Source organism: Lissotriton vulgaris, chromosome 8, assembly GCF_964263255.1.
Source record: "Lissotriton vulgaris chromosome 8, aLisVul1.2, whole genome shotgun sequence".
NCBI lineage: Eukaryota > Metazoa > Chordata > Amphibia > Caudata > Salamandridae > Lissotriton > Lissotriton vulgaris.
This window is the reverse complement of record NC_141696.1, coordinates 189,810,054-189,828,472: the sequence shown is the minus strand read 5'-3', so window position 1 is coordinate 189,828,472 and position 18,419 is coordinate 189,810,054. Positions and strand designations below refer to the sequence as shown.

The window sequence follows — 18,419 nt, the reverse complement described above, 5'->3', positions numbered from 1 at the left end:
GCCAACGTCTGGTAATTGACCGTGTTGAATGCTGCACTCAGGTCGAGGAGGATGATGGCTCCAGCTCCTCCCTTGTCTAGGATTTGTTTGACCTCTTCAGTGACTACTAGTAGCCCCGACTCTGTGCCATGCTAGGAACGAAATCCCACTGTGGCCGTCATACGGAAGCCGGTTGTCCTCTATATTCTTAGAGAGATGCTGGTTGATGTGTTTCTCTAGAATTTTCCCAAACACTGGCAACATAGATTTAGGTTTAAAGTTCCCTGGACAAACAGGGTCAAGATTCGTTTTTTTTTTCATCAGAGGCTTGACCACCACATTTCCATTTCTGTGGAACTATGCCTGTGGAAATCGAGATGTTTAGTAATTTCCTGATTATAGGCAAGATTTCTTGGCTCTCTTGTGAGAGAATATGAGGAGGGGCCGAGTCTAGTGCAGAGCGAGATTTCACTTTCCCAAACAAATCTGGGAGTGCTTCTTCCATAATAAGGAGGGAAATCTACAAATTATCTGTCCCTTCCATTAATATTATGTGTATTTAAATAATTCACTTCCTAAACTTTTGGCAAATTATTTGAAAGTCAAGAATAGGACTAATATAGATAATATTTATGGTCAAGATTCTGTTTTGAGACATAAGGATGATGACATTTTAAAAGAATTTCTTCAATTTTACAAAATACTATATTCTTCCGAAGCAACTTTCACGACCCAGGATATATGTCAGTACTTTTCTGACATTGAGCCGCCTTTCGTTACCCCTCCTGACCTCTCTCCATTAGAATCAGACATAACTCAGACAGATCTTCATGGTGCTTTGAAATCTCTCAAAAAAGATAAGGCCCCGGGTCCAGACGGTTTCACAGTGGAATTTTTTCTCCATTTCTCGACATTACTTATCCCAAAACTACGTACACTTCTTTCCACTTTCCTAGATTCCGGTTCTTCCTCAGGCTCCTTCTCCGACGCTCTCATTTGTATTCTTCCCAAACCAGGCAAAGACCCACAACACTGCAAAAACTATAGACCCATTTCCCTAGTTAATAATTACTACAAGATTTTTTCTAAAACTTTGGCTCTCCATTTAGAATCCTTTTTACCAGATTTATTGGGGAAGGAACAGTCTGGTTTCGTCAAAGGTAGACTGCTCTCAGATAACACTAGATTATTCTTCGATATTCTGTCTAAGACTTCACACTCTTCTCACTCTCTCGCTGCAATAGCTTTAGACGCGGAAAAGGCTTTTGATAGAGTCTAGTGGTCGTATCTTTTCCAAACGTTGAAGTGGTTCGGCTTTGGCCCCAAAATCTCTACCCTCATCTCTCTCTTATACTCACAACCCAGAGCAGCTATTGTGGCGAATGGTGGTGTTTCTTCTTATTTCTCCCTTGGAAGAGGGGTTCGTCAGGGATGTCCTCTTTCGCCTTTCTTATTTAATCTCGCCTTAGAACCCTTCCTACTGCGCATTCGCCAAAAGATTGCCATAAAGGGTTTTACGTTCCAGCAGTCCACAATTAAAATGGCAGCTTACGCTGATGATGTTCTATTATTCTTGTCTGAGCCCACGACTTTGTTACCTGCCTTTTTGAATGAAGTCAAATCATTTGCCTCTGTCTCCGGCTACAAATTAAATAAGGATAAGTTCGAGATTTTACCCTTGACTAAATTTACTTTTAAGTCGGATTTCACTACTTCGGGTTTCACATGGAGTCCTAATTGTATCAAATATTTGGGTCTTCACTTTACTCCTACTCTCTCAGGTACGGTTACACGTTGTATGGAAGACTGCTTAAAAAAATTGACGGACCTTACTACAAAGTGGCACCCTTTATATTTATCTTGGTGGGGTAGGTTGTATACTATCAAAATGATGCTTTCCCCATTGGTTTTATTCACAATTTCCAATATTCCGTTCTCTATCCCTTTATTTTATTTTAAGAAAATTAACTCCATCTTATCTTCGTTCCTATGGGGGCGCAAAAAGGCTTGCATGTCAATATCTAAATTAACGCGTCCGAAAGCAGAGGGTGGGGTACATTTTCCGAATTTTTCTCTTTATCACAAATCCTTTCTATTAAAGCAAGCATCGAAATGGATTGACGATCCTTCCGCATTCTCTCCCTTGTGGACATCGCTAGAATTGGCATATATTTCTCCCTTCTCTTTTCTGGAGCACCTTTCTTTTTCTCGTCCACCGCAATCTATTTCTAATCCGATTCTCAAATACACTTCTAAAATCCTGCCATCCCCATTAATTTCCTCCTTCTTTGAACAACCTATATGGCATAACTCATCGATTTTAATAAATAATAAACAATTTTTTGGGAAGTCTTGGAGAAGTCGGGGTCTCATATGGGCACATCAATTATTTCAGCAATCTCGTATTATTCCTTTTTCGGAAGCCGCTGCATCTTTGCATCTCCCTTCTTCTTTTCGTGCTAGGTATCTCAAATTAACACAAGCACTTCAATCAGCATATGAATCACACACTAGGTTGCCTTCCACGTCACCTCTGGAGTCTCCTATCACATGTCAATTAAGCACTCTAAATACTAGAGGTACTAGGGCGTCTAAGATTTACTCTCTGTTACACGCACCAGCATCACCACGTACAAAGACTAAAGTCGAAGAAGCATGGGAAGTGGACATAGGTCTCTCATGGTCTATTGAGATTTGGGACAAGTTGTGGATAAGGTTACGGAAATCCTCCAGGGCTGCAAATACTACTCAGACTTTGTTTTTCATTTATAATCGACTCTTACTTTCCCCACTTACTCTTAGTAAATGTTACTCTGACCTGCCACATACATGTTGGACCTGCTCTACACCTCATGCGGATTTGTTACACATGCTTTTCAATTGCACTACGGTTCACACGTTTTGGGTTAAGGTGTGGTCTAAAATTAATAATATCTTCTCCACTACACACCCTTTTCATATATCTCATATATTTCTAGGTAGCATCTCCCCCATTTGGGATCACTGTACTTTTTTTCTTTTTTTTTTTTAAAGACCTTTATTTTATCATTAAAATTACACAGCTTCTGGCCTACAAACCCTGGGGCCGGCCGCACCATTTTCTCATGTATGCAGTATTATCTGGATTACACAGCCATGTGCCGACAACCTGGGGGTACAGCGGCGTTGTGAATCAATGTGTGTATACAGTTCGCGTTCCGAATGCGAATTTATGTAGGTCTGGTTTTATATTTTATAACATAGAACAGTATTAACAAGAAGTTACCACATTCGGTCATGAGTCATACAAGTAACAAGTGCGTTTCCCCTATTCCGGCTTGCAGTAGTCGAGCGTCTGGTATATGAGAGTAGATCCGAGACCACTTAGTCTGCCGTTACCGGGGATCACTGTACTTTTAGCATAAAAATAATTGACCTACTTATTGCAGTAGCTTTTCAACAGATTACTAAGGCTTGGAAGGATCTCACTAAACTCTCGTATCAGCCTTGGTGGTACGCTATATGTTACAACCACAGGCTAGACACAACGTTTGTTTACCCACTCGCTTTGGCCCCAAAAAGAAAACAGCTGTGGGATCCAGTCACCTCATTTTTTTATACTTGTGCTCTCCGCTCTCTGCCTCAAACCCCCTTTCAACAGGAAGTCACTAAACCTCCATGAGTTCCCTTTGTTGCTTTATCTAATTTCTAATAACAAACATTCTATCATCATTTTGGTTACCATACATCAACACTTGTTGTATATTTCATTAAAGCTGGTTCTTTCTGCAGTTTATTTCCTTTGGAATATATATTTTATCTATTTTACTGTGTACATTCTCTTTGAATAGTTACCTTTAATTTGTATAAATGACTTATATGATTGTCAATAAACTACATTTGAACTGAAAAAAAATAATTCACATCCAATTCAAACATGTTTTAAGATGAAGGACAAAAAATGATTTTACATAACATAAAAATATGAATACACTTCAAAACACTGAATCAAAAATCAAAAGAAAGTCATTTTGGTTTTTAATAAATAAAATCCTAAAGAGGCAGCTGCTGGACTGTCCAATAAAAGGCCTTCCTACTTTAGCGAAAATTTGATCTTTCTAGACCAATGACATGCCTGTTTACTAACAGTATATTATATGGAGCTATTGTTACTAAAGACCCCCTTTGAAGATGTGATTAAAGATCCCCTTTGAACATGGTGCCACTGTGTTGTTTCTCATCAGATATGTGTCCATTTTGCACCCTGGTCAACTCCATATTATACATTTTCTTTAGCAGAACGAAAGGAAACACGGTGCTACTGTGTTGTTTTTTTTATCATAGATATGTACCTCTCTATTTCTTATCCTTCCAAATTTAGAAAAAATGGTTTTCAATTACCGACACTGCTCAAAATAAGAGCCATCCACACTGTATTCCTACAAGGGCCTACAGATGAGAAAGGCTAAGAACTTTCCTTGACACCAGAAGAACAACGGACTTAGATGGAAAGACTAGAAAAAGAAAAGGATGGTTGTCTTTTGTTGTTTGAATTTTGGATGACACCACTGCTTTGATAGTGCACCCTGGGCATGCTAGGTTTGGAAGCAGTGTATCACACTTTGTGCACACACACAAATTCCCTTTTTGATACTTTGCATGTGCAGAATGGGCCAATTTTCCCTATCTGCATGGATCATGGAACATGTTTTGTGTATCTGGGCCTCACTTTGGCTTGGAGTAATTAGCCACATGGATGATATGGCGGGCTAGATCAGTGCCATGCCATATTCCCTGTTTGCATGTGAAAGATGTGGCACTATTCTCAGGACAAGTGGAGTATTGGGGGCAGTATCAGGAGCTGCAACAAACCTCTCCACTCATGTAACACAATGTGCTGGTGACAAGAATGCGCGCTAGTGTCGCATTAAGAAGAGCCCTGCACCCAGACAATGATTGCTCCGAAGCAAAGGCCTTTCCTATGTGTAAATGGCTTTTCTCAGTTTTTTAATGAAAATATACTAAAGATGCAGTCAGGGGGTCACCAAGGAGACCCAGAGCACGAACAGGTTGATGATTGCTTTGTTCTGTGCGAGAAACCTCAAAAATCCAATTAAATAAAGCCTGTTCCCTGAGTCATTTCTTCATAGATGCTATCATTGCAAAATAGGTTGTGTGACAAGGAGGTATGTGTGTCAGGTAATTATCTTTTAAATATAAGTCATGCTCCTCACAGAATACACAGTAAACCATTAGGCGCCTTAACACAGCGGTTCCTTATTAGCAGCGGTAATGCTGGATTTGCCTTCCTTGTCTGACATGTGTGTCAGTACTTACTGTACCAACAGTGACTCATGTTTTTATTGTATAGGGCTTTTCAAAGGATGTTATTACTTATTACAACATCTACCATCCTAAGTTTCCATGTTTCCATCAACTGTGTGCCTCCACTGCCTAATCATACACATTGTCGCCCATGTTCTTGTCGCATGCACAGCAGTGGCGTAACATTAGCCCTTGCAGCCCGCGCGATGCGGCGGGTGGAGGGTTGCCTGAGCTCTAGGGGGCGCCCAATGGACCTGTGCACGGGCAGCGGTCCCAGGCCTGAGAGCTCCTGACTGGGTCCGGAGTATGGGGCCCCTTCATGTCCCTTGCAGGAGTGGCCCCTCAAGTTTTGTTTTGCCGCTGATGTCAAGGATTATGTAAAGAAGAAACAAGGGGACTATTTTGGGGAAGAGGGGAGACCCACTCAAGGTAGGGCCATTTTCTTAAGACCTGACACAAACCTAGGCCCAGATTTACTAGCATTTAACGCAACGCAGCGAGACAACTTGCTGCATCGCGGCAAATGGAGAGAGCAGGAATTCACCATATTTACTAAGCACTGACTGCTGCTTAGCCCCAACACAGGCACCTGTGCACCATGGTGGAAGGGTGCCTCCAAACAGGCAGGATTGTTTTTGTGCACAAAGGGGACTCTTCCTGCACAAAAACAATCCTCAGAGTCATTTTCATCTTTCTACGTGTGCTGCATATTGCAGCACTGGTAGAAAGAGGAAATAAGATGGAGAAATAAACATATTTCTCCATGTTATGCCTCTGTTGGGATGGCGCAGCATTTTGACACATAACTAGGTTTACTATCCTTAGTAAATCTGGTAAGGTGCCAGAATCCATGGATGTCAAATTGGGAGCGCTCACACTTTTCCTATGGAATGTCTTCCCAATATAGAATAATGCAATGGAGCGATTAACTAAGCCATGGAAGGTGGCTTGTGTGGCTTAGTAAATATTACTTAAGCCCTTGCATTGCCTTGCATCCGGTGCTTAATTTGAGCTAGTGCTTTCCAGTGCTCAGCACCGGCACCTATTCCTCAGCACCGGCGCTTATAGCACCAGTTAAGGACACATTCACTTGGAAGTCACATGATTTTCCCCCAGAATCAGAGGATGTTAAGCCACGCTGAGACTGGAACCCGGTTCCGCAGCTCCAAAATCAGCAGCTCTAGCCATTAGGCCAAGTCCTCTCAAGAATAATAAGTGCTGGGGCTCTAGTTGGGAGGCAGTTTGCACTAGCACATTTTTCCTGTTAGCGCTGCCTCCTGAGGAGTGCCCTGGCACTTTATATTTTACAAATTAACCACTATTTGCGTCACCTTGCATGACACAATGTCAATGTACGGTCTTAGTAAATCTGGGCCCTAGTACATTGCAGTGGTAGCCTGAGATGCCTAATTTGATGTGTGCGGTGTTGACAGATTTAAAGAGTAGGAATGATTGCTTTTGATTATTGCATGTCCTTTTCTATCACTTAGTACCACATGGCTGGTGCAGCTGGATGGCCATTAAAAAGGCAGGGAAACCAAAAAGTTACTTTCATACACATCAGCCATCTTTTGTCAAGTAATTTACGCTTTAAATTGCGCTACGATCAACGAATTCCAGGACAGTAATCATCCACAAAATCAAAAGAGAGAAGAGGGGTAGCAGGAATTTCATCCATTCTACAGGTCAACTGTGGAAGATCTAACTGAACATCTCAGAAGCCAGGCTACTCTGCTCAGATTTAGGAAGGAGCTTAAAACCAGGCTATTTTCTGACCCAATTTGATAATCTGCATTCAGCAGGCCTTAGTTCTAAAACTAATCATTAGACAATGCTTTGGTATTAGCGCCAAGACGCCATTGGCATTCGAGCGCTTTAGAAGTTTAATCAATATCAATTTAGACACCTAGGGCCCGATGTAGGTAATCCCAGATTACCGATTCTTAAATACCAAATCTTACCGATTCGGTATTTATTAACAGGCAAATGGAATGTAGGTACTTTTACTGAAAAAATTACCGAATCGGTAAGTTTCAGTAATTACCGAATCGGTAAATACCGATTCGGTAATTGCCATTCATTCCTATGGGAGGCCCATAGGAGTGAATGTCAATTACCGAATCGGTATTTACCAATTCGGTAAAAGGGGGAAACATTGAAGGGTGGCAGGGTGTCACTTTGACACCCTGTTGCACCCCTCAATTATGTATGGGTGCACATGTTGCATACATACATGCCCTAAGGGCATGTATGTCTGCAACATGGCACTGTTGGAAAAGCAAAAAAAATGCTTTTTCCAAGGTTTTCATTATATACCACCAGCTTGTAGTTGGTGCTAAATAACGAATCCTAAAAGGGGAAATGCACTCATTTGAATGCTCCCTACATAACAAAATCGGTAATTTACCGAATCGGTATTTTAAGAAATCGGTAATTTACCGATTCCTTAAAATAACGATTCAGTAAATTACTGAATCAGTAAAATGCCCACCTACATCTCATTTTCCAAATACCGGCCGGTAACGGCCGAAATTACCGAATTTCGGCCGTTACCGACCGGTATTTGCCTACCTACATCGGGCCCCTAATGTCAGTGTCAGCGAATGCTGACAGCAATGACTAAATTGGGAGAGAAAGATACTCAAGTTCCCAGGTTATTGTTTTGAGAACACACTAGATACGCTAGAATACCTCCATAACAAACATGTACAAGCTAGTATAAAAAATGTATACCTCAACAAAATAGTATTGAAGTCTAGTGTCATTGAGAATATTTCAAGAATAAAGACTGTTCATATGAGTGTGATGTGGTCAGCTTTGAATGCATATGAACCAGTACAAGCGCAGGATGAAATAACTTCACTTGGAATTTCAGTCACTCGTATATTATGAATGCATTATAGATTTCACTTAAGAATGAATAGTCTACCTGTTTCTCTACTAGAATGTGAAAAGGTTATTAAAAGGTAAGCTGACATTTGGTTCAGCTGAAGGAATTGCCAAACCACTTTTCTATTCCAAAATTATTCCCCAATAGAGGGTGACAACGAGGGTACTGGGCCACATTAGGACAGATTTTTCTACCTTTGAAATGGGACTAAGTCCCAATCTACCAAGGATTTTTCTCCCCCCTCATAATCACCTCCATAGCACTTGAGCTCTCTCCAGCTAGCTGTGAGGGTTTCCACAGGCTTCTTGAGACCTTTTTTTTGCTTGTCTACAAAGAAGTCCTAGCACTACAAAATGGATGCACATTAACATGCCAGAACTAAACAAACACAGGAAGTTAGACTAAAATAATATAAAATAAAAGGCAATTGGGCAAAGCTCTGTACTGAAAAGTGTTCAACAAGATCCAGAAGTCTGTCTTGTAAAATTAATCATAGGCATTCCTTCTGTAACTGAGCCCCTGGTCGCAGTCCATAGTGGGATGAATGCCACAATATACTGTTACACAATATTACAGTGACTTGGCCACGGCCTGGACCCATGTTAACCTTACCATGGAAGATATGCCACTCTAACTCCAGTCCTATCAATGTGGGTGCTACAGCCATGCAAACAGAATAATAATAATAATCCACATTTGTAAAGCGCACAATCACCCGTAAGGGTCTCTAGGCGCTGGGGGCTGTCTGGAAAATTAAGCAAGCTATTGCCCAGAGTCACATGGTGCTGGGCTAATCTGCCGCCGGTGCCGGGGATCGAACCGTGCTCCCCAGATTCTGGAGTGAGTCGCCCTAGCTGCAGCACACACCTCTTCCTATAAGTTGCAAGGCATTCAAATAATATTTTATATTGTAATTGTCTCAGAGGATTTTGTTGGCCTTAAGATGTTTATTTCTAACATGTTAATTGATGACCAGCTATATCATTGATATAAAAATTGTTGCAGAGAGGAGAGATAACAATGTTTTGGCAAACAGAAGCATCTTCAAATGCATTTGCACTTTCAATGGTTCTGACAATAAATTGTATTTTGTCTTTCATATTGACAGAGCAATGTTTGATTACGACAAGAGCAAAGACAGTGGTCTGCCGAGCCAAGGGCTGAGTTTCAAGTATGGAGACATCCTTCATGTCATCAATGCGTCTGATGATGAATGGTGGCAAGCGAGAAGAGCGATGGAGGAGGGAGACAGTGAAGAGATGGGGGTCATACCCAGCAAAAGGAGGTAATCCTGGTTTGCTACTCAACTGCTATAAATAAATGTCCGAATTGGCATTAAATAAACAATGATCTCCCAAACTGATATCTTATGGAGACTGTCAATACCTTAGGATTACCAAATATTGTGTTTACCACTTAAGATGTCAAATCAACTTTTGATTATAGTAAATATCTTTTATTTGAAACTAGCTTACCCGTCGCGTGTTGTTGCGATCTCAGAAGTAAGGAAATTTAAGGAAACTTGTTATGATAAAATTCAATTTACATTGTGTCATTTTTATTGAAACTTATTCATTTTAATATGGAAAACATTTTAAAGTGTTGTTTTAATTCTGTTTATTTATTCGGGTGCTTGTGGATACACGGTATTTTTTGTTTTTCCGTCTGGTGCGTACACGAATAAATCAGAAGGTTTTCCGACGCGTGAGCTGGCCACATACAGTTGTCCATGTGAGAAGCACGGATTCTCCAAATCTATTCCACACACTTGCAGCGATTGTCCTTGTGCTTTGTTGATGATGATTGCAAAAGCGAGTTGCACCGTAAACTGTAAACGTTTAGTATTGGAAAGATTATGAGGGTCCTGGGGGGCCGGGGGGCCAATATTTAACACATTTTTCTTATTTTTTAAAAAAGAATTTAAGCCAGAAACCTTCGCGGGAGTGTACTCAACAAGTTTCAACAATTTTTTTTTTTTTTTTTTTGTTGCCAGAAACCTTCACGAGAGTGTACTCAACAACTTCCCAAAGTTTCATGGCGATCGGATGAATGGTGTAGTAATACATAAAGGACAAACAGACATACTTTTGTTTTTATATATATAGATATATTGTGTGCTTTTTAGAACAGGGCTGTTGCTAACTTGGTGCTTAAGTATGTTTTTGAATGTAGGTATATGTTTACCATTCTTAACTCCACCTAAATGTAGCTTGACAATATATAAATCTTCAAGGTATGTAGCTGTGGGGTTAACAATGGTAAAACTTGACTTACTTATATATACTCACTTTTTCAATATCCTGGTCATTGATATTTTGGATGCAATATTCTCGTAAATCAAAATCCCTACTCGATCTTCCCGACTAGAACTGTATTAGAGCTATTAGTTGGGATGCACCAAGGCTAGCATTCTCCTCCTTCACAAATTGACTTGGTGAGGCCACATTCGGTCCTCGAGTGGCTTATTTAACAAAAAGGAAGCAGCAATATAGCGTACGTGTAGTCCTTTTGTTTTCCTCCATTCATGAATGTTAATCTCCACGGTCCATAGAAGCAGAAAGATACATTTGCATGTTATCGTATATTAAGCCCAAACTTTGTTGTCAATCAAGTCTTTTTTGAAGGCGCTGGTGAATCACAACTGGTATCCTTTTTATCTTGGCTATGGATATCTTTGTGGACCATGAGTTCAATGAAGGATATACTGATACTTAAGGACAGCCAAGACACGGTAGAGTTCACTGGTCCTGATGGAACCAGGACCTTGAATACATAATTGACATACACAATCATTTTGAACAATCCAGAATGAGATCATCCAAGGAAAAGCACTCTGAGGTGGCTTCATCTGTTTGCAGTGCCTTACCCAAAAAAATGGAAATAGGTAAAAATGCCACCCTGCTACTCTAACCATCATAAAAGTCACAAATATGGACTACTGTGGTTTTATCAAGATGTTTTTTAGAAAATTAGGTGGCATAATGCTTGCTATTTAATTTATTTAAAATAGGCACTTCCGAATAGGATGTTGACACGGTGTGCATCTGTTCCTTGGTATAGTGGTCAAGGAGACCTACTGATGTTAGATGGAATCAGCACATCCTAGATTTCCTAGGATGTATACATTTTTTAACTGTGCAATTTTGCCATTGTCCTGGATTACACAAATCTCTGGTGCACTTTTCAATTCTTTCTATATAGATCCATTTTTTTTCTTGGAAGGACTTGGGATTGTCAAATATTATGACATTTGGCGATTGTAGCCATTTTCACTAAGTTGATTTCCAGATGTATTCATGAAGGCAAGTACATGTTATGCCGTATACTGCAACTCCTTTTGCATACGTCAACAAATTATTTTTCAAATCCAGACAAATGCAATACATGCTTTTAAAGCTCTTTTGACAAGCACCTACTTACCACTGTCTAGGGTGGTAAATGAAACACTGCCCCAGCTCTACACCTCTTTAAGACCTGTGAGCCCAAAATGGTGGCAGAGACGTCTCTACAGTTTTCACATCCAGTGTGATAAGAACCATTTACTTTCAAGATGAACTGTTAGACTTTTTTATACAAAAAACTGTTTCAGAGTTATGACTGATGTACTCCTGTAAAAGGGAGTACTATGCACTTGCCCAAGCATTAACCTATTTACAAAAGTTCAAACGTTGGTCTAGAGCAGTAAATTAAGAGTGCATATGCAAGAAATTGGGTTTCTGCTTGAGAGGGTTGAAAAAAAAACCACTCATGCAACAACCACAATCCTTGTAAGGGAGAGCCACAAAAGTCACTCACTTAACCTGTGCTTAACCCTCTCGTAGCTTGGCACAAAAGCACTCAGGTGTAACTTAGAGGCAATGTGTAGTATATTTATATAGTGCACTAACAGTGATAACACAACTCAAGAAAAATCCCAAATCAAATTAGAAAAGTAGTCAAGTCAAAAATTTGTATAGCGCACTACTCACCCAGAGGGTCTCAAGGCGCTTGGGGGGGGGGGGTTCGCTACTTATCAAATAGCCAAGTTTTTCGTTGTTTTCTGAAGGAGAGGTGGTTCTGTGTAAGGCGGAGGTGGGTGGGGAGAGAATTCCAGGTTTTGGCCGCTAAGTAGGAGAATGATCTTCCTCCCATGGTGGCTCTTCGGATGAGTGGAATTGTGGCGAGGGCTTGATTGGACGATCGTAGTTGGCGGGTGGGGGTGTAAAAGGTCAGGCGCATGTTGAGGTATCTGGGTCCTAGGTCGTAGAGGGCTTTGTGTGCGTGGGTGAGTAGACGGAACGTTATTCTCTTGTTGTCGGGGAGCCAGTGAAGGTCTCTCAGGTGACCGGATATGTGATTGTGGCGGGGTATGTCTAGGATGAGTCGGGCGGAGGCGTTCTGAATACGTTGGAGTTTTTTCTGTAATTTGGCTGTGGTTCCCGCGTAGAGGGTGTTTCCGTAGTCCAGTCGGCTTGTGACAAGTGCTTGGGGGACCGTCTTTCTTGTTTCGGTGGTATCCATCGGAAGATCTTTCGAAGCATGCGTAAGATGTTAAAGCATGATGATGAGATGGCGTGGACTTGTCTGGTCATCGAGAGGGAGGAGTCTAGAATGAATCCCAGGTTGCGAGCATGGTCCGTTGGTTTGGGTGCGCTGCCCAGGGCCGGTGGCCACCATGAGTCGTCCCATGCAGAGGGGGATGATCCTAGGATTAGGACTTCCGTCTTGTCTGTATTCAGTTTTAAGCAGCTGTTCTTCATCCACTCGGCTATGTCTTTCATCCCTTCGTGTAGGTTGGTTTTGGCGGTGTTTGGGTCTTTGGTGAGGGAGAGGATCAGCTGGGTGTCGTCGGTGTAGGAGATGATGTTGAGGTTGTGCTGGCGTGCGATGGATGCGAGAGGGCTCATGTAGACGTTGAAGAGGGTGGGGCTGAGAGATGATCCTTGTGGTACGCCACAGATCACTTCGGTGGCCTCTGATCTGAAAGGGGGGAGGCGGACTCTCTGGGTTCTTCCGGCGAGGACTGAGATGATCCAATCCAATGCTTTTCCTTGTATCCCAACGTTACTGAGGCGTTGTACAAGGGTGCTATGACAGACCGTATCAAACGCTGCAGAGAGGTCCAGGAGGATGAGGGCAACTGTTTCCCCGTTGTCGAGTAGTGTTCGGATGTCGTCTGTGGCTGCGATGAGGGCGGTCTCGGTGCTGTGTTTGACTCGGAAGCCGGACTGTGAGGGGTCGAGGGAACCGTTAGACTCGAGGAAGGCGGCGAGCTGACTGTTGACGGTCTTCTCTATGACTTTGGCAGGGAATGGGAGGAGCGAGATGGTGCGGTAGTTCTTAAGTTCAGTGGGGTCTGCTGTAGGTTTCTTCAAGAGGGCACTGAGCTCGGCATGTTTCCAGCTTTCCGGGAAGGTAGCGGTGTTGAGGGAGCAATTGATGATATCCTGGAGATTGGGTGCAATAATGGAGTCGGCCTTGTTGAAGATGTGGTGGGGGCATGGGTCGGTTGGTGATCCGGAGTGAATGGAGTTTATCAGGCGGATGGTGTCTTCGTGCTGATCGGGTTCCAGGCGCAAAGGGTGGTGGTGGGGGGCTTCAGTTCGGTGGTAAGGGGGTGGACTGGTCGCCGAAGCTGTTATGTATGTCAGCGAAGAACGAGGCTAGAGAGTTGCAGAGGTCTTGAGAGGGAGTGATGTCGTTGGTGCCGGCGCTGGGATTGGTAAGCTCTTTGACGATGCTGAAGAGTTCCTTGCTGTTGTGGGCGTTGTTGTCGAGTCGATCCTTGAAAGCTGATTTCTTGGTGGATCGGATCAACTGGTGGTGATTGCGGGTGGCGTCCTTGAGAGCGGTCATGTTGTCTGTGGTTGGGTTTTTTCGCCAGGTTTTCTCGAGGGTGCGGCAATTCTTTTTGGAGTTCTTGAGGTTGTCATTGAACCAGGAGGCTTTTTTGCTTCCTGGCTTGTTGTGATGGTTTTTCAAGGGTGCTAATTCGTCAGCGCAGTGGGTGATCCATTGTGCGAGATTGATGGCTGCTTGATTTGGGTCCGATGATTTGGCGGGAGGGTTTTGGTTTAGCGATGTGGTGAGCTGGTCGGTGGTAATTTTGTTCCAGTTTCTACGGGGAACTTGTTGTGGGTGGTGGTCGTTCGTGGTCTTTCTGAAGTTGAAGTGGACGCAGCTGTGGTCCGTCCAGTGGAGACCTGTGGCGTGATTGAAGGAGATGTGCTTGCTGGAGGAGAAGATTGGGTCGAGCGTGTGTCCGGCGTAGTGGGTGGGAGTGTTTACCAGTTGTTTGAGTCCGAGATTGGCGAGGTTGTCCAGAAGGGTGGTGGTGTTGCTATCGTTGTTCTTTTCCAGGTGGAAGTTGAGGTCCCCTAGGAGAATGTAGTACTCGGAGGGGAGGGCGTGTGGGCCGATAAAGTCAGTGATGTCTTCGCTGAATTGTGTGCGGGGTCCTGGTGGTCTGTAGATGAGGGTGCCTCTAAGTGTGGTCTTGGGGTCGGTGTGTATCTGGAAGTGAAGGTGTTCGGCGGCTGTGAAGGTGTCGTCGGAGCTTGCCGTGATGCGGATGATGTTCTTGTGGACGATGGCGATGCCTCCTCCTGTTTTGTTGATGCGGTCCTTTCGGATGATCTTGTAAGCGTCCGGGGTGGCTATGGCGATGTCGGGCGCTGATGAGGCGTTCATCCAGGTTTCTGTAAGAAAGGCGACGTTCGGTGTTGTGGTGTCTAGTAGGTTTCATAGTTCAATGGCGTGTCTGTGGACCGAGCGGGTGTTGAGCAGGATGCACTTCAGGTGGTTATTGTCGGAGCTCTGTTTGGCATTTGTGGATGTAGTGTGGGTCTTGATGCAGCAGAACTTGCAGGATTGGCAGGTGAAGGGTCCATGGGTGCGTCCTGGGGCGGCTTGGTGGCAGTCGGGGAGACGGCCGGTGTTGAGTGCAGAGAGGGTTGCGGCGTCGTACGTTAGGCGGGTGGAGTGGGTTTTGCGGGGGCCAGGGGGTCTGGCGCTGGGCGCGGTCCAGGCGCGGACGGGCGTAGACGGGCTTACCTTTGGCGCGCCTTCGGCACGCATGGGGCGCGTACGCTGTGCGTGAACGCTGCGCGTGAATGCTGCGCGGATGTCGCTCTAACATAAGTGGAGAGTGGAGGGGGGCGGAGTGAGGGAGGAGCAGCTGGGAGGCGGGAGCGGGGTGGAAAGTGGGGAAGGGATCGATTTGGAGATGCTGTAGGGGACGGGGGTGGGGCCGCGGGGGAGCAGCGGCAGGGACGGGCCGAGAGGCACAACAAAATGGCACCAGAATAATAATGCAGCCGAGATCGGGGCACAGTCAGGAGGTCACCAGCACTAACACCAAAACAATGCAAAGCTAGGCACAGATGCAGGGGTGCGACAACAAACGGACGAAATCACGATTAAGATGCAGGGGTACGATATTAGACAGATGAAATCAGCGCCAATACCAAAATGATGCAAAACAATGCTAATCTGGGCACAGATGCAGGGTTACGATACCAAGCAGATGGAAGCAGATGGAATTACGAGTCCAGGCAGTCCAAGCAGATGGAGTCTAGGTACAGGATGGCAAAAGCGAATCAGGCACAGTCAGGAGCGAGAGGAGCGACCGGTTCTGACCAGGTCAGGTCGGCCGCAGCTCCTCTTGCGGCTCTTACCTTGGGATACCAGTGGGAGGGAGGAGCAGCTGGGAGGCGGGAGCGGGGTGGCGAGTGGGGAAGGGATCGATTTGGAGATGCTGTTGGGGACGGGGGTGGGGCCGCGGGGGAGCAGCGGCAGGGATTGGCCGAGAGGCACAACAAAATGGCACCAGAATAATAATGCAGCCGAGATCGGGGCACAGTCAGGAGGTCACCAGCACTAACACCAAAACAATGCAAAGCTAGGCACAGATGCAGGGGTGCGACAACAAACGGACGAAATCACGATTAAGATGCAGGGGTACAATATTAGACAGATGAAATCAGCGCCAATTCCAAAATGATGCAAAACAATGCTAATCTGGGCACAGATGCAGGGTTACGATACCAAGCAGATGGAAGCAGATGGAATTACGAGTCCAGGCAGTCCAAGCAGATGGAGTCTAGGTACAGATATTAAATTTAAAACATTTTAGTGAAAATGTCATCTAAAAGCACAAAGCGCCACTCGTGGTCATCTGGTCACACAAGACCAGGGGAAAGTGACAAGTTCAGGCTGACCACGGTGGAGCACAGGTCGGATTCAAGAACCAGATGAACCTTACTGAAGAGTTACCTTCTCAAGTCTGACACAAAGAGTTCCATTGGTGTTGGAGGAGGCCATTAGGAGGAGGCTTTAGGTGTGAAGAGCAGGTTGAGTGCTGCAGATGGTCGTTATTGAAGGAAAAATATCTGGTCACCACTGGAACTTTGTGTTAGTGGTCTGTGTGGGCTGTCATTGTTGTCATGTAAAATCCAGGTCTCGAGTTGCCAGTCGTCATGAACAGTCGTTGTCGGAGTGAAGAGCAGGTCTCACCGTAGCTTTACATTGACTAGTGTTGCGGGCAGATGAGATTCACCGTGAACTGGCCCGTTCACGGTCACAAACAGCCAAACTTTTTTTCTTCTTGGAAGAGCTTTCACTGATGCTAGCTAAGGGTCCAGGACCTGGCGAGCATCTCTTTGTAATCAGGATTCACTCCAACTGAGGCCAGCAGCAGGGCTCAGACAGGTCCACGCAGGACCAGTTGCAGCTGGTTGGATGCAGGGAGGGCTCTGGAAGCTTGTTGTGTCCCTGTAGCTCAAACAGGTCAGCCAAATGTCCCTTGGAGTCACTATGGGTGTCCTAGGATCAAGGAAAGCAGGTCGAAACTTCTTCAGACAGCAAGGCAGTCCTTCAAGCAGCAGCGCAGCCCTTCTGACAGTAGGGTAGTCATTCTTTTGAATCTTCCACCGGTCCAGGTGTGTTCTGATGAGTGGGTCTGAAGGTCCCTCACCTACCCTTAAAACTGATTCTAGTTACTCTTTCTCCTTTCCTTGGTCCAGGCTCCAACCTTTCTTGGATTACAAAAGGCAAGGCATGGCAGGCCTGGTGTCAGGTTCCCTTGTATGTGCTGTAGGCAAGGAAATTTGAAATGTAAGTGAGGTTGGGAACACACCCTCCACAGCCATCCTGTCAGGATGGTCCATCCTTATCACATCACACCTAGACCCCTTTGTCTCACTGTCTGGATGCAATACACAAACCCCAACAGCACAGCCATTCACAGTCAGGAGACCCAAGACACTGCCAGAAAGACACAGTTGGCTGGGACAGAAAATATGCCACCTTTCTAAAAGTTACATTTGAACTTAAAATCAAGCTTCACTATTAAAGAGGATTTTAAAGTGCTATTCATTTGAGTGAACACCGCATTTATGTATCTGCTACCAATCTGAAGTTAAAACTTATTGAAGGTACTTAAGTAATCAAGTGTTTGTCAATGGGAAAGATCGGCCATACAAAAGTCAAATACGAATGTAGAAGTTTTTTTTACTGCTAGGACATTTGAAACTTAAGTACATGTCCTAGTTCATAAATACAATGCATCCTGTCCTATGAACCTTTAGGGCCTACCATAAGGGTGGCTTGTAAGTATTAAAAATATTAAAAAGGAAGATTTAGGCCTGGCAAAAGGTTCATTTTTCCAGGAAAAATGGCAGTTTAAAACTGCACTACAGACTACAGTGGCAGGCATGAGACGGGTTTAAAAGGTTACTTAAGTGGGTGCCACGTGATTACTGCTGCCTTGTGGCAGCATGTACCTTACAGGCCTTGGGTACAAGTAGTACCATTTATTATGGACTTACAAGTAAAGTAAATTTGCCAATTAGGTGTAGGACAATTTAACCATGTTTAAAGGAGAGCACAAGCACTTTACCATTGGTTAGCAGGGAAAACGTTTTTAGAGTCTTTAAAACAAAATAAAAATGGGTTAAGCAAAGGAAGGCAAAAATGTATCAGGGGAGACGTCTTACAAAAAGGGAACCCCCAAATATACTATTTGAGGTTGCATAGTAAGAGAAAACAATAGTGGTCTGTGGTGCCCAGGACGTTTGCTGGGACTCTGGCATAGTGGAAATCAAGTACTCTAAAGAATTTACCATGAGTAGTAAAAAGAGAAGGGTGTTTGCCAGTTATTTGTGGTGTGTCATGAGACTAAAGTCTTCTTAGAATTTAATTTTGGACCTAAATCTCAGACTGTTCTGATAATGACACTTCTTAGTGTCACATACCATATAGGTAAGGA

At 44.0% G+C, this 18,419-nt stretch overlaps 1 protein-coding gene across 1 annotated transcript in view; it reads left to right on the top strand.

The window, feature by feature from the left end:
• Positions 1 to 18,419, top strand: part of LOC147696851 (disks large homolog 2-like) — a 734,055-nt gene that overhangs the window by 334,848 nt on the left and 380,788 nt on the right. Inside the window, exon 3 of the mRNA XM_086933917.1 lies at positions 9,282 to 9,458. Within this exon, the coding sequence (XP_086790043.1) occupies positions 9,282 to 9,458 (177 nt within the window). The remainder of the gene's footprint in view (positions 1 to 9,281; positions 9,459 to 18,419) is intronic.